A 24915-nucleotide genomic window follows, 5' to 3' on the forward strand; every position below is an offset into this window, starting at 1 on the left:
TCCAGAGGGTCGGAGCAGCCACCGAGAAGGCTCTCCTCCGGGTAGTTGCCAGTCGACACTGGCTGGCTGATGGAATTCGGAGGAGGCCTAATCTATGGGATCTTATTGGTCTAGTGGAGGTAATTGGTAAGTTTCCGGATCTTGGAATCACAATAGAATCCCTTAGGCCACCAGGCTCGAAATTTTGGGCTTGGTCAACCTGGAATTGCCCTGCCTAAGGTCCGATCCTAAGCACAGTATACAAAATTGTCAGCTACAACGTCTTACCTGTCAACAACTCTTTCAGCTTCAACCTCAATAATGCACGGATAAACAATCGATACAATCTCAAGGTTAACTGCTCCAAACTCGATTGCAGAAAATACGACTTCAGCAACAGAGTGGTCAACGCCTGGAATGCAACACCTGACTCCGTTGTTACATCCTCAAAGTCTCAAAGCTTCAACATCAAACTGTCTACCGTGGATCTCACCCCATTCCTAAGAGGTGCATAAAGGGGGCATGCATAGGCACACCAGCGTGCCTACCGTCCCTGTCATACTGTCCCCATTTATTTGTACTCATCTCCTTCATTCATGTCCATGTTTATACTTATACCTGTTACCTTGCACGTTTGACTACATAAATAAATAAATAAAGTAATCACCTTCTGCAGCCTTCTCACAAAGTCTCGCAAAGTCCATGGGGAAACCTCGTTCATTTAGCAACCATATTGCTAACTCTTTAACAACTGCAATGATTCACTTAACAACTGTGGCAAGAAAGGTCATAAAATGGCCCACTTGGAAACTGTCTCGCTTAGCAACAGAAATTTTGGGCTCCATTGTGGTCATTAAGTTGAGGACTGTCTGTGTTTCTTTGTCCTTGGAGACCTGACAAGAATATAATTAAATGAATACTAATGGCAAAGGAAAACCTTCTTAAGCACAGCCTATACTGGAATCACCCCGTTTAATTTTCAGCACACGTTGCCCAACAGTTTAATCAGGGAGAATGTATTTCCAGTGTAAAGCATTTTATTTTAACCTACTGTGAACTCTGGTTCTTCTGAGCCTGCATGTGTGTGAGAGAGAGAGAGACTCATACACACATTCACAAGAACAGAAAGGGGGGAAAGATCCATTCTTCTCAGTTAAACATTAATTAACTACCATTCTAATGGAGCTATGCCCCAAAGTTTCACACTAGAGGTCATCCGTCAGTTCTTCGCAGCCAGTGGGTGTAACAACAAAATAACAGAAAAGCATCGTTTCCCAGCTCAAGGTTCATCAACAACTACAAATCAGGTTCAGTGACTGGATGAACAGTGGATTCAATAAGAGGATGAACAAAGGAAATCAATAAATAGATAGAAAGGATACACTATCTCCCAGCAAACCCTATTGATTTATTGCTGAAGTAGGCCCAGAAACATAGATGTACTTATATGAGCAGGATTACAGCAAACACCAGGTGGGCGCGTTTAATACCCTTAGCTACCCTTAGCTACCCTTAGCTGGGGCGCAGTGGCTAAGACACTGAGCTTGTCGATCAGAAAGGTTGGCAGTTCAAATCCCTAGCGCCGCGTAACGGAGTGAGTTCCCATTACTTGTCCCAGCTTCTGCCAACCTATCAGTTCAAAAGAATGTAAAAATGCAAGTAGGAAAATAGGAATCACCTTTGGTGGGAAGGTAACAGCGTTCCGTGTGCCTTCAACATTGAGTCATGCTCAATGAACATGGGAGACATGACATGGAGACGTCTGCGGACAGCGCTGGCTCTGTTAGCTTTGCAATGGAGATGACCACCGCCCCCGACTAGCACATATGTGCAAGGGGAACCTTTAAATTTGGATTGGATTTGGATTTTATTCAATTTGTAGGCCGCCCTATTCCCCGAAGGGACTCAGGGCGGCTGAACAAAGCCAAGGGAGGGGAAATTACAAAAAGTGAGACAAAGACAAACAAACAATACAAACAGTTTAAAAGCACAACAGACACAGCAAATTCGAGTAGCGGGGGGGACTCAACCCCAGGCTTGCTGGGACAGCCAGGTCTTCACGGCCATCCGGAAGGCCTGAAGGGTGGAGAGGGTCCGAATCTCCACGGGGAGCTCGTTCCAAAGGGCCGGGGCAGCCACAGAGAAGGCCCTCCTCCGAGTAGTCGCCAACCGACATTGGCTGGCAGATGGAATACGGAGGAGGTCTAATCTGTGGGATCGAATGGGTCTGTGGGAGGTAATCGGCAGAAGGCGGTCTCTCAAGTACCCAGGTCCAATAGCATGTAGGGCTTTATAAGTGATGACTAGCACCCTGAAGCGTATCCGGAGACCAATAGGTAGCCAGTGCAGCTCACAGAGGATAGGTGTAATGTGGGTGTACTGGGGTGCACCCACAATCGCTCACGTGGCTGCATTCTGGACCAGCTGGAGTCTCCGAACACTCTTCAAGGGCTGCCCCATGTAGAGCGCATTGCAGTAGTCCAGTCTTGAGGTCACGAGGGCATTTACCTTTATCCTTACCCTTAGCAGATATTCAAATATTAAGGGGGTTCAGCTCTTCTCAGTTCTTGAATGGCATATTACCTTAAAACCCAGAGCATGGTAGTCTAGAAGTTGTTCTCGACTTACGACTGTAATGGAGCCTCTTCACTAACTCGTAACTAATGATAGTTGTAAACTGGTTGGTCATGTGACTGATCCAATATTACAACCATTTTTGCAGTAGTTATTAAGCAAACCCACAGTTGTTAAGCAAATGCCGTGGTCGTCAAGAGAAGCTCGCTATGGATACGGTTTTGCCAAAAAAAAAGCAGAAGTTCCAGTTTTTGTCCAGACCATTGAAAAATGAAATCCCATGGTTGCAGAATGTTGAAGATAATGTCCCAAAGTCAACTGGATTTTCTTGAGAGAGTTTTTCCTTTTGCTTTTCATCCAAGAAGCTTCTTCAGTTCTAACTGAAGACACTGAAAGGGCTGCAAAAGAAACCATGTTGCAAAAATACTCGAAATTCAATCACGTGACCATGGAGTGGGGAGGGCTTGACCATTTGAGCTTCGAATTTGGGTGCTTGGATTCAAAAAAATTTACTACCGGTTCAGTGGGTGGGGTGAGGCTTCGTGGGCGGGGCAGGTGAAGGATACTGCAAAATCCCCATTCCCTCTCCACACCAGGAGAAGGATACTGCAAAATCCCCATTCCCTCCTTACTCCAGGGGAAGGATACTGCAAAATCCCCATTCCCTCCTTACTCCAGGGGAAGGATACAGCAAAATCCCCATTCCCTCCTTACTCCAGGGGAAGGATACAGCAAAATCCCCATTCCCGCCACTCCAGGAGAAGGATACTGCAAAATCCCCATTCCCGCCCACTCCAGGGGAAGGATACTGCAAAATTCCCATTCCCTCCATATTCCAGGGGAAGGATACAGCAAAATCCCCATTCCCGCCCTCTCCAGGGGAAGGATACTGCAAAATCCCCATTCCCTCTCCACACCAGGAGAAGGATACTGCAAAATCCCCATTCCCTCCCACTCCAGGGGAAGGATACTGCAAAATCCCCATTCCCTCCCACTCCAGGGGAAGGATACTGCAAAATCCCCATTCCCTCCTTACTCCAGGGGAAGGATACAGCAAAATCCCCATTCCCGCCACTCCAGGAGAAGGATACTGCAAAATTCCCATTCCCTCCATATTCCAGGGGAAGGATACAGCAAAATCCCCATTCCCGCCCTCTCCGGGGGAAGGATACTGTAAAATCCCCATTCCCTCCGCACTCCGAGGGAAGGATACAGGAAAATCCCCATTCCCTCCGCACTCCAGGGGAAGGATATTGCAAAATCCCCACTCCCTCCCACTCCAGGGGATGGATACTGCAAAATCCCCATTCCCTCCGCACTCTAGGGGAAGGATACTGCAAAATTCCCATTCCCTCCGCACTCCTGGGGAAGGATATTGCAAAATGCCCATTCCCTCCGCACTCTAGGGGAAGGATACTGCAAAATTCCCATTACCTCCGCACTCCTGGGGAAGGATATTGCAAAATGCCCATTCCCTCCCACTCCAGGGGATGGATACGGCAAAATGCCCATTTCCTCCACACTCCAGGAGATGGATAGTTCAAAATCCCCATTCCCTCCCACTCCAGGGGAAGGATACTGCAATAGCCCATTCCCTCCGCACCCCATTAACCGGCTTTCCAGCTCCCTTCTCCTGTACAGGGCAACAGAAAAAGACCCAGCCAATTAGCTGGACTCCGATCAGATGAGAGGCAGCGAATAGATGGGGGCGTGGCCAGTCAGAGATGGTATTTGCCGGTTCTCCAAATTACTCAAAATTTTCGCTACCGGTTCATCAGAACTTGTCAGAACCGGCTGAATACCATCTCTGAAGTAGCCTCAAGGTAGACCCATCATAACTTCACTCTAACACTTACTAAGGGTTGTTCTTCTTATCTGAAGAACAACCTGTATTGGACTGCCGGGGGGGGGGGGAATCTAGAAAAAAGCAATAGGAAACCACTTCTGTATTCTTAGCAAGGAAGCCAAATCAATGTGTCCGAGTATTTATCAGGAATCTGGTTCAAATCAAAGGGGACTTTATCAGTGATGGACAAAGAGATATGAAGATGGCAACACCTGCTTTTTTCCAGCAGTTGATGGCAGATCTGGAACTGGCTGGATCATCCCTGACAGATTCCCCGGTCAGAACCTTCCCATGTGTGGGAATGAAGGAATCAGATTTTCAAATAATTTGAAAAGTCTGGGAAGCTTTTTCTATTCTTTTCTTGGAAGACTTTAAATAAAAATCCTTCCAAGATTTCTGTTTATCTACATACAGTATTTTCTCTTCAATCATGTCTGATTCTCAGAAACCGCACAAAGGAATCCTTGGGACTTTTCAGAAGCGGATTGCCATTGCCTCTATCCTAGGTTGAGGTAGAAGAATGACTCAGGGTCACCTGACTGGTTTTATACCTAAAGCAGAACTGGAACTCAGAATTTCCCGAATTCTAGCCTTTACCCCCTACACCAAACTGGCTCTCATCCAGTTGTGAAATCTATTTTTTTTTGCCCATTGGTTCTGTGTGTGTCGCTGGGGTGTGGCTGGTCATGTGACTTGGTGGGCGTAGCAAACTTTTTTTCACTTTTTAAAGCATTTTTTCCCTGCTGGTTTGGGCGAATAGGCAGGAAAAAAATGCTTTAAAAAGTTTTTTAAAAGCTTCCAACGATCACGCGGCTCACAGTTGATCCACGGGATCATCGGAAGCTCTCTTTTTTTTCACTTTTTAAAGCATTTTTTCCTGCCCAAACCAGCAGGAAAAAAATGCTTTAAAAAGCAGGAGGGAAAACTTCCCACAATCACGCGGGTGATCCTCAGAAGTTTTTTTTTTACTACTAGTTAACAGAACCAGGGACAATTGTCCCTAACGGTTTAGTCGAACTGTGCCGAACCGTGAGGATTTCATCCTGCTCTCATCCCTTTTGTTACTTCCACGCAATAGTAATTGGTGGATCAGAAAAGTAAGATTCTTTCCAGCAACCTGACCACACAAGTGTCTCTTCTGCTAAAGTAACGGATTATTTTCCCAGTTCTGTTTTTTAACTTTGCCAAAGAACAGAGCAATAAAAAAAAATCAAAGTCAGAGGCAAATTGGATCATTTTGAGGATTTGGTGGAGACTGGATTCGTGAGTAGGAAATTAATACATCTCCAGCCTAGAAGGATGTTACTTGTGGTTGATTCGGAAAGGACAATAAATCAAATGACACATTTAAGTCGATTAGTCTCAAGTTTCTTGCTTTGAAAAAAACCCACACAGAATAATCAAAAATATGCCTAATGCTTTGGGGCACTTCTTTCCACAAAAATAAATAAAAATCAATCAACAGAAGTACAAAATATTCTATAGGAAGAGATTTGCATCTCCTGGAAATGGATTAAACTTCATTCCAGATTCTTCGTTTGTGATACACATTGTCCGGTTGAGTTTACTGGATTTTTTTTAATAGCATTCTCTTCCAGAAGAAATTCCCTCTTATCTTTAATTATGGTTAAATACCACCTGAGTAGCCACTTTACCAATGCAAATGCTATGCATAATTCCTTCTTCCTCAGGATTGAAAGGTAATTAGCAAAACAATAATGGTTTGTATTAAATGTAAACCAAATAGTAGCAATAGCACTTAGACTTATATGCCACTTCACAGTGCTTTGCAGCCCGCTCTTAAGTCGTTTACAGAGTCAACATTTTACCCACAACAATCTGGGTCCCCATTTTACCCACCTCAGAAGGAGGGAAGGCTGAGTCAACCTTGAGCCTGGTGAGATTTGAACTGCCAAATTGCTGGCAGCCAGCAGGCAGCAGAAGTAGCCTGCAATACCGCATCTAACCACTGCACCGTCATGGCTCCATACAGGTAGTCCCCAATTTCAGACCACAATTTCTATTTCTAAGATAGGTGGTTGTTAAATGAGTCATATTTTACAATCTTTTTTATTATAGTTGTTAAGCAAATCATTGCAGTTGTTAAGAGACTCACATGGTCATTAAGTGCATCTGGCTTCTTCCATTGACTTTGCTTGTGGGAAGCCATTTGGGAGATTGCAAACGGCAATCACAGCACCTTTGGGACACTTCAACCATTGTAAATACATGTTGCTGCCCTAATTCTGATCACGTGACCATGGGAATGCCACAAAGACCAGTCACGAAGCGCCCTAATTCTGATCATGTGACCGTGGGAATGCTGCAAGGACCAGTCATAAGTTACTTTTTCAGTGCTTCACTATATTTTACATTGCCACAATGTAAAAAAGATGTGGAGACTCTAGAAATAGTGCAGAGAAGAGCAACAAAGATGATTAGGGGACTGGAGGTTGAAATATATGAGGAACGGTTGCAAGAACTGGGTATGTCTAGTTTAATGAAAAGAAAGACTAGGGAGACATGATATCAGTTTTCCGATATCTCAGGGACTGCCACAAAGTAGAGGGAGTCAGACTATTCTCCAAGGCACCTGAGGGCAGAACAAGAAGCAATGGGTGGAAACTAATCAAGGAGGGAAGCAACTTAGAACTGAGGAGAAATTTCCTGACAGTTAGAACAATTAATCAGTGGAACAGCTTGCCTCCAGAATTTGTGAACGCCCCAACACTGGAAGTCTTTAAGAAGATGTTGGATAGCCATTTGCCTGGAACGGTATAGGGTTTCCTGCCTTGGCAGGGGGTTGGACTAGAAGACCTCCAAGGCCCCTTGCAACTCTGTTATTCTTGTTATAAATGAATGGTCAAGGACTATCTAAATTGGTGTCCTCTTTGCCTTCAGAAGTGATTACCATAAGATTTGTTGATGGGCGCTGCCTTGGATGGTTTCAGAAGAGGGCTGGAGGAATTTCTGGAGTGATCGAGCTACATGTACCCTTCGACCACAATAGGGCCCAAAATTTATGTTGCTAAGCAAGACAGTCATTAAGTAAAGTTTGCTCCATTTTACTTTTATTTAACCTTTCACGCTACAAAAATTGTTAAGCAAATCGCTACAGTTGTTAAGTTAATAATATGGTTATGTGAATTTGGCCTCCTCGTTGACTTTGCTTGTCAAAAGGTCACAAAAATTATCCCATGATCCGGGGTCACTCCCAGTGTCATAAGTATGAGTCAGTTGCCAGGGGTCTGAATCTTCGATCACATGACCGTGGGAACGCTGCAACGGCCGTAAGTGTGAAAAACAGTCACCTTTTTTCAGTGCCATTGTTAACTTCGAGTGGTCACTATACGAACTGTTGTTAACTCAAGGGCTACCTACTACTAGTCTGATTGTTATTCCTGGTTTCAAGGTAGCTTCTAATATTAATTTCAGAGAAAGAGTAGCAAAAGTGTGAAATGCTGCCATCTTCTGGTTTTGAACAGAAATGTCTGCTGGGTGCTATAAAAACAAATCTGCTGGATTAAGATGGAGCAATTTAGCAGGGCTGATCTAGCGTTCTTCTGATCTTACACAGTAAAAAAAAAGAAACTGAATCGGGGGGGGGGGGAATTGGACACCGTTTCGGGTCCAGCTGTGTAAGACACTTCCAAGAAAAAAGGGCAACGACACCAAAAAGGAACAAAACAATAAATACATCTTCTTGGAAGAACCACAACGTTTTTGCAGCCTGACACACTTTCTGCAAAGCCAGCCAGATGCAGGCAGCCAGTCCACAGAGCTTCAGAGAAAGAAAGAAAGCTTAGCCAGAAGTCTGCAAAGACACATTCTGGATTGAGAGCCAAGGGCTCAAACCACAAAGAAGGAAGTGGGTTTAATGGGGGGGAGGAGGGGGGGATGATTTGTTCAACATGTATATTAATTAAAGTTAAATGAGGTTAATATTCATCCATTTAAACACGCTGACCTACTTAACTAGGCAGGATACAAGCAGTCCTCTACTTACAAAAGTTAGCTTAGTGGCCATTCAAAGTTACAACAGCGCTGAAAAAAAGGGACCTCTGATTATTTTTCACACTTATGACCAGAGGTGGTATTCAGCCGGTTAAGACCAGTTCGCCCAAACTGGTAGTGAGAATCGCGGGGGGGGGCTACCCATTTGCCCCAGCCCTATGCCATCCTATTTAGGCATGTTTTTGAGGCTGGGCACATGCGTGGAAGGCGCCCGTGCAAGCAAAGCACAGGTACATAAGGCCGGGCAATGTATGGAAGCGGTGCGGGTGCCCACAAAGTGGGCGGGTGAACAGAGAGCAGGCGGATTTGCACAGAGCGGGCGGGCGCAGACAAAGCGTATGGGGGCGTGCAGTGAACCGGTGGTAACAAATGTGAAACCCACCACTACTTATGACCGATACAGCATCTCCATGGTCATGTGATTTATCTTTGGGTGCTTGACAACTGATTCACATTTATGACAGTTGCGGTGTCCCAGGGTTGCAGTGTCCCAGGGACCTCTTGACGAGCAAAGTCAATGGGGAAGCCAGATTCACTTAACAACCGTGTTACTGATTTAACAGCTGTAATGATTCACTTAACAAATGGGGCAAGAAAAGTTGTAAAATGGGGCAAAACTGCTTAACAAATTTCTCACTCACTTAGGAACAAATTTTGGGCTCAATTGTGGTCATAAGTTGAGGACTACCTGTATAAAGAGACCTACTTTATCTTTCAAGGACTCTCACCATCTTTAAGTGGCATCCAAAAAAAAGAGGACATCCCACTGTGTCTATTCTCTCCTACAAGTCAGTGTGGGGTTGAACCTGTTAGAAAGAGTGCGTGTCACTTACCATCGCTATAATCTATGGGAGCATAGGCACCTAGGAATAGAGAGGCTGCAAAGTTGCTCACCAAGGAAATTTTCTGCAGAAAAGAAAAAGAAGTAAACAAACAAACAAGCAAGCAAGCAAATAATCACATGACATTATTTCTCTTTCACAAGCAATTCAAAACAGAGTGCTTTGGAACTCCCATTGAGTTCAGCAAGCATTTAAAATATTATGTTCAGAAAGAGCATCTTGGAGGGCTTAATTGTCGCAAGATCTTGCTTTGATTTTTTTGAGAGTTGCAAAAGACTAAGCTACCAGAAATCAATCAATCAATCAATCAATCAATCTCTCTCTCTCTCTCTCTCTCTTTCTCTCTCTCTCTCTCTCTCTCTCTCCCTCCCTCCCTCCCTCTCCCTCTCTCTCCCCCTTACAGGCACAAACCCATGGATTTGAAAAAAAAATTGAAAAGAAAATCTTTAAAAGAGGTTGTTGTAATGGAAAAAAAAATAGGAGGAGGAAGAAGTATTACATATACTCAATGCCTGGAGTTACTTATAAAGTAATAAATGCTGGATAAAGATCAAGTAAATAAATAAATAACAATTAGCTTTTCTCCTCTACATTGTTTTATGCTGGGAGGAAAGAAATTGGAGTCTAGCTATATTCATGGCATCTGTCATAAAAAGGACGAAGAAGCAAGAAGGCCAGAAAAATAGCTTCTGTTAGTTGAAGTCATCTAAGAACAGATGCGACTAGAGTCTTATGCTACAACCGGGTTTACAAACTGTGCTAAGCCATGCAGTAAACCCTGATTTATTCCCCTACTTATAGACAGCCTTCTCAGAATCAAAATACTGTGCTGAAATGTATCATCTCAGTCATTTGCTGAGATAAGCAGCTATACTGTAATGGATTGTTCACAACAGCAATAGCTATAACACTTAGACTTATATACCACTTCATAATGCTTTACAGCCCTCTCTAAGCAGTTTACAGTCAGCATATTGCCAAGGTTCCAAATAGCATCCAAAATTAAATCAGAGTCCAAGGCACAGGATTCCTCGAAGTTCCAATTTATTAAGAGAGCCATGTTGGCACATCTGAGAAAATCTGAATCTAAAGGCTTCCCGGTTTTCCCCACCCAGTTGAAAGTTCAAGATCTTGGCCCCATATCCACAAGTCCATTATGAGGTCCAATCTTGCACTACCATGCTGGATGGTTCCATTCATCCATCCAGTTCCAGCCAGGTGCAGAGGTGCAAAGGCAAAGGATGGCCTTGGCTTTCGAGAAATAATTTTGTTATGGCTACAAGAGATCTTATATAATACAATAGAATAGCAGAGTTGGAAGGGACCTTGGAGGTCTTCTAGTCCAAATCCCTGCCTAGGCAGGAAACCCTATACCGTTCCAGGCAAATGGCTATCCAACATCTTCTTAAAGACTTCCAGTGTTGGGGCATTCACAACTTCTGGAGGCAACTTCTGTTCCACTGATTGATTGTTCTCACTGTCAGGAAATTTCTCCTCAGTTCTAAGTTGCTTCTCTCCTTGATTAGTTTCCACCCATTGCTTCTTGTTCTACCCTCAGGTGCCTTGGAGAATAGTTTGACTCCCTCTTCTTTGTGGCAACCCCTGAGATATTGGAACACTGCTATCATGTCTCCCCTAGTTCTTCTTTTCATTAAACTAGACATACCCAGTTACCCAGTTCCTGCAACCGTTCTTCATATTTTAGCCTCCAGTCCCCTAATCCTCTTTGTTGCTCTTCTCTTCACTCTTTCTTGAGTCTCCACATCTTTTCTACATTGTGGTGATCAAAACTGAATGCAGCATTCCAAGTGTGGCCATACCAAGGCCTTATAAAGTGGTATTAACCCTTCACATGATTTTGATTCTATCCCTCTGTTTATGTAGCCTAAAAACTGTGCTGGCTTTTTTGGCAGCTGCTGCACACTGCTGGCTCATATTTAAATGGTTGTCCACTAGGACTCCAAGATCCCTCTCACAGTTACTACTATTGAGCAAAGTACCACCTATACTGTACCTGTGCATTTCGTTTTTCTTGCCTAAATGTAGAATCTTACTTTTTTCACCATTGAATTTCATTTTGTTAGATAGTGCCCAATGTTCAAGTTTGTCAAAATCCTTCTGTATCTTAAGCTGTCTTGGCTTAAGCTGTCTTAAGCTGTGTTGGCTATTCCTGCCAGCTTGGTGTCATCTGCAAATTTGATGAATTCCCCATTTATTCCCTTTATCCAAATCATTGATGAAGATGTTAAAGAGTACTGGGCCTAAAACAGAGCCTTGGGGTACTCCACTGCATACTTCCCTCCATGTAGATGCAGTTCCATTGAGGACTACACATTGAGTGCGGTTGGTCAGCCAGTTATGAATCCATCTGGTGGTGATGCTGTCTAACCCACATTCTTCTACTTTATCTAGTAGTAGGTTATGGTCTACCTTATCAAATGCCTTACTGAAGTCTAAGTAAACTATATCAACGGCATTCCTCTGGTCCACTAATTTTGTCACTTTGTGAAAGAATGCAATAAGATTAGTCTGGCATGATCTGTTTTTGACAAACCCATGTTGGCTTTTGTCTATTACTTTGTTTACTTCTAGGTGTTCGCTAATTCGTTGCTTGATTATCTTTTCCAGAATCTTTCCTGGTATTAAGGTCAGGCTGATAGCTTCCTGGATCTATTTTTTTTCACTTTTTTGAAGATGGGAACCACATCAGCTCTTTTCCAGTCCTCTGGCAGTTCCCCGGTGCTCCAGGATCTCTGAAAGATATAGTTCAGTGGTTCTGAGATCTCGTCTGCCAGTTCCTTCAGAACCCTGGGGTGTAATCCGTCCGATCCTTGTGATTTGAACTCGTCTAGGGTAGACAGGTGCTCACTTATCATTTTCTTCCCTATTTCAATTTGTGTTCCTAATCTGATTTTTGTGGTGCTGTTTTTGATAGGTTGGACTGTTTTATCCCTTTGTGTAAAGCCAGATGCAAAAAATGAGTTAAATAGTTCTGCTTTCTCCCTGTTGCTTGTCACTTTCTTGCCACTTTCTCCCAGCAATGGACCAATTTTTTCCTTAACTTCTTGTTTGTAACCTGTTGGCGTTGCCTTGGATGGTTTCAGAAGAGGGCTGGAGGAATTTCTGGAGTGATCGAGCTACATGTAGCCCTCGACCACAATAGGACCCCAAATTTCTGTTGCTAAGCAAGGCAGTCATTAACTGGATGGGTGGAAGCTGCCAACGTGGCAGTGGAAGATTGGGCCATATGATGGACTTGTGGGTTTGGAGCAAGATCTTGAACTTTCAACTGGGTGAGGAAAACCTGGAAGCTTTCAGATTCGGGTTTTCCCAGATGTGCCAACATGGCTCTCTTCATCAATTGGAATTTTGAGGAATCCTTTGCCTCGGACTTTGATTTACTTTTGGATGCTGACACCTACTACATTCCCTCACACCTGCCCATTTAATTAATTAATAAAATAATACAGGCTCAGCTCTTAAGATACCAGCAAAAGGAGTGGCATTTGTATCATTTTTGTCCTTTGCCCCTCTCCCTTACCCTCTGCGAACACCATGCCTGAGACCTCATGCATTTTGAAAGTCACCCTTGATCAAAGGCCAATGCAGAATGGAAGGAATTTTCTTTCTTCTTTGCAATGCATTTTGAAATTGCATTTCAAGAGACAACAAAACTTTTTTTTTTTAAAAAAAAAGAGGGGGCAGGAATAAATCCATCATTTTATAATCCTCATCTCTAATCTTCCCCCATTTTCTACAGGAGAAGGAATTAGATCTAGAATTGCATTTCTGGTGTGAGAGCACGCCCTCTGTTAACAAAATAGCTAATATTAAGCATCCAGATTAATGGGATGCTGTATCAGCAGCCACTTTTACTAAACCTTCTTGAATAGATCTCTTTTCTGTTTAACGAGGGGCCTTTTGTTGCCATATTTATGCTAATGTAATTTGTACAAGCATTGTGATAAGTTCCCCTTGCAAACCGTAATAAAACCTAAATTAGTTATGATTCCCAATAAACGAGAAGAAGATTAGCAAACCTCAGTTTGTGAGTAGACTTCAGGATCCCGGCTGTAAATCTTCGCTATCTGGTTTCCTGTAAAACGCTGAGAAAGGACAGGCTACCAATATTTAGGAACACAAATTGTAAATGGAGTCAATAATAATTAACTCAGCATAATGAGTTCAGGGCATCACCCCCTGGATATTTTAATTTATTAAAGGCATAACAGCAGCTGCTATTCAGATGCAACAGGCATAAAACAGATGATAATGCTTTGACAGGTAAATGTTTAAAAAGATATCTGAAAAACAGATTTTCCTATAATATGTATTTCAGAAACAATAAATCAAGTAAACTTTCTGGACGTTTAGGCAAGATTTCAAAAATGTTCAGGAATGGTTTGTTCATATGTGCAACAAGAATGTGTTCATACCTGGAATAGCAGGTGCAAATTATTTTGGGAGATGGGGGGAAGAGTTGCTGCCTAGAGCCGTATATGGAGCCGCATATGGCTCTTTCATCCTTCTGCTGCGGCTCCGTTGCCAGTCAGTGCCACAATTTTGGGAGGAGTTTCTGGTTGGGGTGGGGAAGCACGGTGCGCCAGGAAAAGACTTTCATGTAAGGGGCGGGCTTTCCGGTCAGCTCCAAAATTGATAGGGCTTTTGGTTAGGGAAGGCAATGGAAAAAGGATGCCATGCTAGGAGGAGACTCTATGGTGGGGGAACCGGACTTCCGGTCGGCTCCAGAATTGAACAAGGGGCTTCCGGTTGGGACCTTTGTGGCTCTTTGAGTGTTTATGGTTGCTGACCCCTGGCCTAGACAATGTCCATTAAATGACATTTGAGTCCCGGGAGGTGGGGGTGGGGTGGAGATGGGGGTCTCAGAAGGGATCCTCCATAGTTTGCAGGAGCATAAAAGTAGGGGGGGGAGAGATACTTTCAGACTTGCAATATTCTGTTATTATAATCTATACAATAACAGTGGGCGGGGCAGGCGGCCAGAAGGGGTAAGGGGCGACTGGGCAGATGTGGGTGGGGCCAACCAGGGGTAGCTTTTACCGGTTCGGCGAACTGATTCAAACCGTCCCTACCGTTTCATCTGAACCCTTGGGATTGCCAGTTTGCCTGCTTTGCTGAACTTCTTGCTCTGATTACTGTTTGGCTAACTTGTCTTATCGGACTGCTGGCCCTGGTTGCTCTGTGGCTAACCTTGATCACTGGACTACTTGCAGCCAGAGGCTTCTGAAGGTGCATGTAAAAGCTTTGCTCCAGAACTTGTATGTGGGAACGTTTGGGGGGCACAGTTGGAGCAATAAAGCGGAGTTAGATCTATAGTCTGGTTGTGTTACTTTCACGCCACGCCTCGGGTCATCACACAGTGTGTGCGCTGGCCCACCACTCACATGGCCCAGTTGCAAATAGGCTTTGGCCCAGTATTGGGCACCCTTGCTTTGTGGGAACAACCCTGGAAAGGAAGTCTTAGACCAGTGATGGCTAATCTTTTCGTCGAGGCGTGCCAAAAAGCATGGGGAGTGAGCGCATGATTGTGTGCCCACACCCATAATGCAATGTCCTCCTCCCATGCATGCGTGCACACACACACCCTACACGCATTCATGCAGGCCTCACCGAAGTCTGTGGACTTCCAGGAGGCTCTTTGGGCCGCTTTTTGAAGCCTCCGGAGGGAGAAAAACGGCCCAACAGGCAAACTGGAAGTTTGGGGACGGACTTCCAGGTTACCTGTTGGGCTGTTTTTCTCCCTCTGGAGGCTTCAGGAGGCTTCCCTGAATCCTCCAGGGGGTGAAAAACAGCCCAATGTGCAAGCCAGAAGTTCGGGAACTAACTTCCGGTTGTGCGTTGGGCGGTTTTTTGCCGTCTGGAGGCTTCAGGGGAGTCTCCGGAGGGAGCAAAATGCCCCAAAATCAAGGCTGAAAATCAGCGCTGGAGCCGACAGGGCAACGCCTCACAGGCTCTCAGAAATGGCTCCGTGTGCCACCTGTGGCAGATGTGCCACCTGTGGCAGATGTGCCATAGGTTTGCCATCACGGTCTTAGACAATGTTCACATTAGGCCTTCTTGGTTACCCTCCCTACTGTCTTCTCCCACGGCTCTCACCTCATAAGCTCGGGAGCCAGTGATGTCGGCTAATTTCTGAGCCCCTCCGACCTTTTCTTCCAGAGAGTTACACTGGGCAGCCGTGCTGGAGTCCATCCAGACTGGACTGTTGCTGACAGAAAAGCAATCCTGTTGGAAACAAGGAAGAGGCAGCAGAACAGCCAACGAAGTCAAGAGTTGCCAGTTGGTTTACGGCAATACAGGTGGTACTCAAGTCACCGTTGCAATTGAGCCTAAAATTTCTGTTGCTAAGCAAGATGGTTGTTAAGTAAGTTGTGCCCCAGTTTACGACCTTTTTTTGTGTTGTTTTACCACACTTGTTAAGCAAATCACTGTCATGAAGTGAATCATGCAGTTGTTAAGTGAATCTGGCTTCCCCCATTATCTTTGCTTATCGGAAGCTGGCTAGGAACGATACAAATGGTGATTTCATAACCCTGGGACACTGCAACCATTGTAAATACAATGCCAGTTGCCAAGCCACAAATTTGGATCATGTAACCACGGGGATGCTGCAATGGTCATAAGCAGGGGTGAAATTCAGCAGGTTCTGAAAGGTTCTGGAAAACCAGTAGCGGAAATTTTGAGTAGTTCAGAGAACCGGCAAAAATAAATTTTGCAATATCCTTCCCCCAGGAGTGGGGAGGGAATGGGGATTTTTCAGTATCCTTGCCCTGGAGTGGGGAGGAAATGGGGATTTTGCAGAATTCTTCTCCCAGGAGTGGGGAGGTAATGGGGATTTTGCAGTATCCTTCCCCCAGGAGTGGGGAGGGAATGAAGATTTTGCAGTATCCTTCTCCCAAGAGTGGGGAGGGAATGAAGATTTTGCAGTATCCTTCTCCCAAGAGTGGGGAGGGAATGAAGATTTTGCAGTATCCTTCCCCCAGGAGTAGGGAGAGAATGGGGATTTTGCAGGATCGTTCTCCCAGGAGTGGGGACGGAATGGGGATTTTGCAGTATCTTTCCCCCAGGAGTGGGGAGAGAATGGGGATTTTGCAGGATCCTTCTCCCAGGAGTGGGGAGAGAATGGGGATTTTGCAGGATCCTTCTCCCAGGAGTGGGGACGGAATGGGGATTTTGCAGTATCTTTCCCCCAGGAGTGGGGAGAGAATGGGGATTTTGCAGGATCCTTCTCCCAGGAGTGGGGACGGAATGGGGATTTTGCAGTATCTTTCCCCCAGGAGTGGGGAGAGAATGGGGATTTTGCAGGATCCTTCTCCCAGGAGTGGGGAGAGAATGGGGATTTTGCAGTATCCTTCTCCCAGGAGTGGGGAGAGAATGGGGATTTTGCAGGATCCTTCTCCCAGGAGTGGGGACGGAATGGGGATTTTGCAGTATCTTTCCCCCAGGAATGGGGATTTTGCAGGATCCTTCTCCCAGGAGTGGGGACGGAATGGGGATTTTGCAGGATCCTTCCCCCAGGAGTGGGAGGATTTTGCAGTATCCTTCCCCCAGGAGTGGGGAGGGAATGGGGATTTTGCAGTATCCTTCCCCCAGGAGTGGGGACGGAATGGGGATTTTGCAGTATCCTTCCCCCAGGAGTGGGGAGGGAATGGGGATTTTGCAGTATCCTTCCCCCAGGAGTGGGGGGATTTTGCAGTATCCTTCCCCCAGGAGTGGGGAGGGAATGGGGATTTTGCAGTATCCTTCCCCCAGGAGTGGGGGGATTTTGCAGTATCCTTCCCCCAGGAGTGGGGAGGGAATGGGGATTTTGCAGTATCCTTCCCCTGCCATGCCCACCAAGCCATACCCACCAATCCATGCCACGCCCACCAAGCCACACCCACAGGACCAGTAGTAAAATAAAATGAATTTCACCACTGGTCATAAGTGTGAAAACCAGACATAAATCAGTTTTTTTCAATGCCAGTGAAACAGTCACTTTTAAAAAGTGTCTGCATTTGCAAAGCGACAGAGGTAGAAGATGTGGCTGACATCCTATTTGATTGTTGCCTGTATAAGGGGGTGAGAAACAGGTACCATGGTCTATATACCAAATGAATGAATCCCATTTGGATCCTCATATCAAAAACAACTTCCCTTATTTGCGGCCAGAATCTGAAAATAACATTAAGACAGCACAGTACTTAAGCAAAATGGCTTGGTTGAAATCTGCATATGTGGGACTGATTGCAGTGGTGACACCAAAATATAATTTTATTTATCTATATATATATATTAAATGATTGCATTTTATTCCAATTTCATTTCAAATTGTATTTTATCCAATTCCATTTCAAATTTGTTTTTATCAGATTTTAGTAATAACTTGTGTCTGGAATGCTGCACTTTGATATGGCTCAAGGGCTAATCAATAAAGTAAACTAAATACTAAAAACAAAGGCTGTATGTCAAGGACTACATGTAAAGCCAGGGTCAAAAGTTGGTTTAGACAGGGATGGTGAACCTTTTCGGCACCAAGTGCCCAAACCAGAATGTGCACGTATGAGCGCATGCCAGAGCACCACAAACCCAAACACTAGCTGGCCGGCGCACATGCCAGCTGATTTTTCTGGTTTCGGCCCCCCAAACGGCCATAAACAGCCAAAAATCAGATATGCGCGCGGGGGCCAGCTGGTCCTTGGGTTTCCAGCACAATCATGTGCTCCAGCCAGCCGGTCTTCGTGCATGCCGGAGCACCGGAAACCCAAAGACCAGCCTGCCAGTACATACATGCCTGTTTTTTGGCTGTTTGGGGGGGGGGCGAAAACCAGAAGAGCAGCTGGCGATGGCATGCGTACCCAGAGATTGCGTTCGCAATTAATGGTTTAGGACAATAACACGTCTTACTTCCACACTGGAAAGTAAGACTGTTACAAAGATGCAGAGAAAATATTTTAGCAAGGAAAAACAAGTCATTGTTTTACCACATTAGCCATTACCTTGGGACATTCAAGTCACAGTAAAACTTACTGCAGGCTACACCTAAGCTGTGTAAGAAGCCACAGTATGTTTCTGATGGTGTCTCTAATTGTATTAAGCGACCCAGGTAGAGTGCATTTTCAATATAGGTAGTGCTCAACTTACAAACACAATTGGGTCCGATCCTGTCTTTTTTAAGAAAACTGAAATATTTTTCTTTTTTTTAAAAATGTCAAAGCAATTCCAATTTAAAAGCATGCTCCAGAAGAATTGGTTTAAAATAAATTTAAAAAGCCAACAAAATCATAAACTCAGCAGGAAGAACATTTTGAAGAGATGCAGTGACTAAGGGCTCTAAATCATTGCAAGCAAAATCCGTAACTGTCAACAATCTTTCTCAAATATTCCTTGAAAATATTAAAAATAGTATACGAGAATCATTTCACTTCAAACATTCTGGGATTATTTTGACCTTCTATTATTTCTTTTGGTTTGACCATATTATTTTAAATTTTTTTATTTGTTAAATTTAATGTTAACATTTTTAATGCTTTTGTATCTATGCTTATATTATTATCGTATTTTTGGAGTATAAGATGCACCTTTTTCCCACAAAAAAGAGGGTGAAAATCTGGGTGCGTCTTATACACTGAATACAGCATTTTTGGCCTCCTGAAACCCCTTCACAAAAATGGCTGTACATAGCCTTTAGGAGGCTTCCAGAGTGCTGCTGGGGGCTGAGGAGGGTAAAATGACTGAAAAGGGGGGCATTTTTTGCTCACTCCCCCCCCGCCCAGCCCCCAGGAGCACTCTACAAGCCTCCTAAAGACTATGCATGCCCCCTTTTTTTGACAAAAACAGGCCATTTTGGGGAAGTCTGCAGAGTGCAAAAACTTTTTTTTAATTTGCCTTTTCAAAACCTTGGTGCGTCTTATACTCCAGAAAATATGGTATAAGCCGCTCAATGTTACTCAAAACTGTTATGACAAGTGGCATATTAAACAAACAAACAAAAAATTGCTGAGTAAATTTGACTCAGAGTCTCTTAATCTCAGCTTTACCCTCATTTTTTTAAAAAATCTATGTGTCTGAAATGTAAGTCTGCAAAAACCTATTATTCACATTAAAAGGACAAGTTAGATCAACTAATTAGGCCAGGGGTCGGCAACCCACAGCTCTGGAGCCACATGTGGTTCCTTGATCCCTCTGCTGCAGCTCCCTGTCACCAGTCGGCTCCACAATCGATAGGGCTTTCAGTTAGGACAGGTAGAGGAAAACGGACGCCATGCTAGGAGGAAACTCTATGGGGGAATTAGGGGCGGGGGGGCGGTGTGTGTGAGAGAACAGGACTTCTGGTCGGCAGAGGAAAAAGGACGCCAGACTAGGAGGAGACTCTATGGTGGGGAAACGGGACTTCCGGCCGGCTCCAGAATTGAATGGGGGGCTTCCAGCTATGACCTTTGTGTTTAAGGCTGCCAACCTCTGATCTTGGCCATTGGCTAAGAGGAAGTTACTGACCAAAGACACAAAGTTTGCGAAGCAGCTCCTCATGTGACCACAACTAATTGATGAATTTTTTTGCAGTCATCATTAAGCAGACGTGTGTAATTAATACCGGGGCCATTAAATGAACCCATTTCAGCCAATGCATTTTTGTTTTGTTTTTTGGGTTTTTTTGCCACAAAGTAAATGCTGATTTCTGGAGAAATAATAATGCCAAAAATCACAGTCGTGTGACCACGCAATGCTGCAAATGGCCATAAATGTGAGTCAGTTGCCAAATGTCCAGAATACAGTCTTGTGACTGCATGTGTGTGGGGGAGGTGGGTAGGAGGGAGTGTGGATGGACATCAGAATTTCAAAACTGGGTTGTAAATAACTCTGGGGAGGTCCTTCTTAACTCTGAACGGTTGCTAAGAAACAGGTCGTAAGTCGAGGAGTAACTGCCAACCCCCGAATTAAGCCCACCATAGAAGAGTACAAAAAAAAAAACCCCACTAAGTGAAAGTCGAAAACAATCTCTGAACCTATGTGGAATTTTGCAGAAATGGCACCCTTAACTCAATCCAGAACTTGGTAGAAAAATGAAATCAGTATGTCACCATTTTATTTTATGAAAGCAAGACACAATCAATCTCTCCTGCTCTTTTCCTCCTTAAAGACTAAATAAATGTGGGATGTATCACATGGTCTATGTAAAGGAAAATCCATCACCTTGTGATGTAGTATCAGCTGCATTTGTTCCTAGGCAGGGAAACTATAAAGCAATGGTTTTCTAAGATCAATCATGTTAAGGTCATTGAAAAAGAACAACTTCTAACTTCCCCGAAAAACCTCTGGAGACGGTTACCTTCAGTGATTGATGTAAAGGAAGAACAGGTGATAAATTTTGCAAAACAGAGCTTCCTCCTTCTTTCCAATAGACACTTCCATGTTGCTGTTAAGTTAGGAAAAATAGAGAAAGAAGGTTGATGCTATGATTCCCATTAAATGGTGATAAATGTGCATACCACCAGCGCTGAATAATGCCAGCAAAGGTGAGATTAAAACAATTATTTACTGCTGAAAGAAAAGGCTTTTCCTAAAATTTTCTTTTTGGTTTCCTTCTATAATTATATACTAGGATCAACATATCTTTTAGAAAACTATAAACCATTCTGGTAGACAGGCAGATAATGGGTAACAATAGATGACAGAAAAATGATAGGAAGGTAGACATACTGTGGTTCACGTTGAATAGTTTGAGTGTGTAGTCTCACACACAGAGAGACATAATATGTTATATCCACACACATACCAAATCTCTCAACTTAGAAGGAGAAAAGAAAGGAGGGAAGGAAGGAAGGAGGGAAGGAAGGAGGGAAGGAGAGAAGGAGGGAAAGGGAAGGAGGGAGGGAAGGAAGGGGAGTAGGAGAAGAAACGAGGGAAGGAAAGAGGGAGGGAGGGAAGAAGAAGTAGGACCGTTGTAAGATAAGATGGATCTATGGGATGATAAAAAAGCAATCTTCAAGTATATTGTCAACAGTAGGGAAAAATTGTTATAAATACATATTATTAATAACAGTTATGAGATCATATAATTGTGAATGTATATATGAAATTGATAAAATAAAATAAAATAAAATAAATTTAATATTATATATATATATATATATATATATATATATATATATATATATATATATATATATATATATATATATATATATATATATATATATATATATATAAACAAATCTGAGTGTAATAAATAAATTTAAAAAAACCCCAAATCAACAAGATTCTATTACTTAGAAAACAGAAACGGTAATCATAACCCCAGATTCTAAAATGTATTTTTCTGCTCAGAGGTGGGAATTAAAGGAATAACAAATTAACTTTCCACTTCAAAAATAGCCATGCAACATATTTTAAAGGACCCACACTATGCAGAGAAGTCATCATGGTAGCAGACAAGGAACAGAAAAAGGAAGTGCCACCAAGTGAGGAGGATGAGAAGTTGGAGACGTAGCAGGGCTTGAAGGAGGAAGTAGAGAGAATGTGGAAAGTAAAGAAAGGCTCCAACAGATCCCAGGAAGGAAGCACAGAAGAGTGCAGGATTAGGAACAGCTAAGATCCTGCACAGAAAGCTCAAACTGGGGCGTTGGTTCTTACCTGATACGCCCCTTCTCTGGGCAGGTGGAGACAGTGGTTGTGCATGGGTTAACTCAGCCAGTAACCAATAGAACTGAGTCTACCAAAGCCATGTCATCGCCTCTGAGGAGTGTCCTCCTGCTTTCTTGACAGAGATAAGTAGACTGCCCTGCGCTATTCGATTGCTCTCGATCTCTTGATGCTCTACTATTTCTCCCGGATGTCCCACTGGGAACTAGGCCAGAGCCTGAAAGGGTGGGGATGGCCGCTGTCTCCCACTGCCGAGAAGGGACGTATTAGGTAAGAACGAATGCCCCATTCTCCAAAGTTGGTGGAGACAGCGGCCATGCATGGGACATACCAAAGCTAGGCCTGACCCCGGGTGGGAATGAGACTGGGCTAGGAACTTGAAGAGGGAAGAACTTGTTGGAAGGACCCGCCGTCCGAATGCCGCATCCGGTGAAGCGTATCTATCCACCTTATAATGGCGGATAAAGGGGGTAGGAGTAGTCCAGGGGGCCGCCTTGCAGATCTCCTCCGCCGAGGCCTGGCTTGTTCACTCCGCCGATGTAGCCGCACTGCGCGTGGAATGTGCCCTGATGTTGGATGGAGGAGTGAGGTGATGTGCCAGGTAAGCTCTTGAAATGGCAGATTGGATCCAGGGCCCAACCATATATGGAGAAGCTTTTAGCCCCTAATTTGTGGGATGGAAAGACACGAAGAGAGCTTCGGTGTGCCTGAAGACGGCCATCTTGGCAATATAGATCTTAAGAGCACGTCGCGCGTCTATCCTGTGCCATTTGCGTTCAATTCTGTGAGAAGGATTAGGGAAGAAATTTGGAGGAGTGGGATCCAGAGATCGATGAAAGACCGAATTTACCTTTGGAACAAAGGTGGGATCAAGACAAAGGACCACAGAGTCCGGATGAAATACACACAGGTCAGATCGGATGGAAAGGGCCGCCAGACCCACCATGCCGACGTGATGGCCACCAGAAAGGTTGTCTTCAGTGTAAGATGATGCAATGAGGCGGACCTGAGAGGTTCGAAGGACGCTTCAGTGAGAAAGTCAAGGACCCTGGCTAGATTCCATGAGGGGAAACTGTGTATGACAGGAGGACAGAGATTAGATGCGCCCTTAATGAAACGGCGGAGGATGCAAGGAAAGAGGCTCATCCTGGTGAAGTGAGAGAACCGAAGAGAGAGCCGACACTTGTCGCCGTAGGGTGTTTGGTGAGAGCCCCTTATCAAGCCCCTGTTGAAAGAACTCCAAAACCTGGGGGACCGAAGCCTCCAGGGGGGTGGCATCTCAAGAGTGGCACCATGTAATGAAGGTCTGCCACGTTGCTTCATAGATCCTGTTAGTGGCTGGGCGGTGAGAAGCCTGAATAGTCCGAACTACAGTCTCAGAAAGGTTAGCCGCCCTCAATACCGCCTGGTCAGCCTCCATGCAGTTAGGCGAAGCCAGGAGAAGTCGGGATGGTGAATGGACCCCTGATGAAGAAGGGACATTATCATTGGAAGACGCCATGCCGGGCCCACTGAGAGATTGACCAGGTCCTCATACCAGGGTCGGGGTGACCAATGGGGGGCAATTAGGATGAATTCGGCCTCTTCCTCTATCATTTTCTGAATCACCCTCTATATCAGGAGGAAGGCATACAGGAGATCATGAGGCCACCTGCACCTTAAGGCATCCGTCCCTTCCGTGCCTGGTGCCGTGTAACGAGACAGGTACGTGGGCAGCTGCCTGTTGGATGCCGTTGCGACTAGATCTAGCACCGGAGTCCCGTACCTGAATGACAGCTGTCTGAAGATGTGACGGTTGAGGCTCTACTCCGCAGGGTCGATTATTGTCAGTGCCTTAGATGTGTTCAGCGTAGAGAGAGAGAGAGGATTGCCTTCCACACATATCCCTAGGCGAAAGCAGACTCCATGAGAGATACCGCCCTCGTCCCCCTCTTGGCAGTTGATATGCATCTTGGTCGTTGTGTTATCCGTCCCAATCAACATGCATTGAGAAGTGAGGTATGGAAATGAAGGAGAGCCAGATGGATGGCTCTCAACTCTAGCCAATTCATACTGTGGGAAAGGTCAGAATCGGACCAGAGACTCTGAGCCACTTGATCTTCCAGGTGAGCGCCCCATCCCAATAAGCTTGTATCCGTCGTGACTACGAGACGTGGAGGTTCCCTGAAGAGGGACCCCTGAGAAATGGCTGGGGAGGTCCACCAGTCCAGATTGGATTACCTCTGGAGTCAACCTGACTTTCACTAGGGAACAGCTGCTGTTGGTTTTCTGGAATGGCAGAAGAAACCACTGAAGGCAGTGGCTGTGGAGCCACGCCCAAGGAACGATGGAGAAGCACGAGACCATCTTCCCCAGCAATTGAGACAGCTGGAGAAGAGGGACAAGCTGTCTCCATCGCACCTCGTTGGCAAGGTCTCTGAGGCTGATCTGGCGTTCCTGAGACAGGAAGACCTTCCCCTGAAAGAATCGATGAGGGCTCCCAAGTGCACCAGATGTGAGGTGGGGACAAGGTGACTCTTCTCCTGATTCATGGAGAATCCCACCTCCTGAAGCACCTGTAAGGTGTACTGGAGATCCTGAAGAGCCTGGTTGCATGACCTGACAACAGGAGAATGTCGCCCAGGTAGCACATGATCCGAATGGGTCTGGCCCGCAAGTGGGCTGCTATGACTGACAGGAGCTTGGGAGGGTCCGATACTGAATAGACAAAGCGGAGGAACCATCTGTGCTGCTTGTGAATGGGCACGTGGAGGTAAGCCTCCGTGAGGTCTACTGATGTGAGGATATCGTGTTTGTACACACTCTCCAGGATTGACAGGAGAGAGTGCATTTTGAATCTCCTGTACCTGATGAATCGATTTAGAAATTTGAGATCGAGGATTGCTCTCCAGCCCCCCAAAGACTTTGGTATGATAAAGAGACAAGAGTAAAACCTCCGTCCTACCTGGCCTGGAGACACAGGTTGAATGGCCCAAATGTGGAACAGATGATGGATGGTCTGCTCTACTAGGAGCCTCT

At 44.8% G+C, this 24915-nt stretch overlaps 1 protein-coding gene across 2 annotated transcripts in view; it reads right to left on the reverse strand.

Moving 5' to 3' along the window:
• The window catches only part of XYLB (xylulokinase), a 155589-nt gene that overhangs the window by 108106 nt on the left and 22568 nt on the right, over positions 1-24915 (reverse strand). For both annotated transcript variants that reach the window (XM_032236989.1, XM_032236988.1), the window contains exons 5-8: positions 20585-20671; positions 15373-15501; positions 13296-13361; positions 9247-9319 (exon numbers count right to left, since the gene is read on the reverse strand). In XM_032236989.1, coding sequence (XP_032092880.1) covers positions 9247-9319; positions 13296-13361; positions 15373-15501; positions 20585-20671 — 355 coding nt within the window. The remainder of the gene's footprint in view (positions 1-9246; positions 9320-13295; positions 13362-15372; positions 15502-20584; positions 20672-24915) is intronic.

Source organism: Thamnophis elegans, chromosome Z, assembly GCF_009769535.1.
Source record: "Thamnophis elegans isolate rThaEle1 chromosome Z, rThaEle1.pri, whole genome shotgun sequence".
Classification (NCBI taxonomy): domain Eukaryota; kingdom Metazoa; phylum Chordata; class Lepidosauria; order Squamata; family Colubridae; genus Thamnophis; species Thamnophis elegans.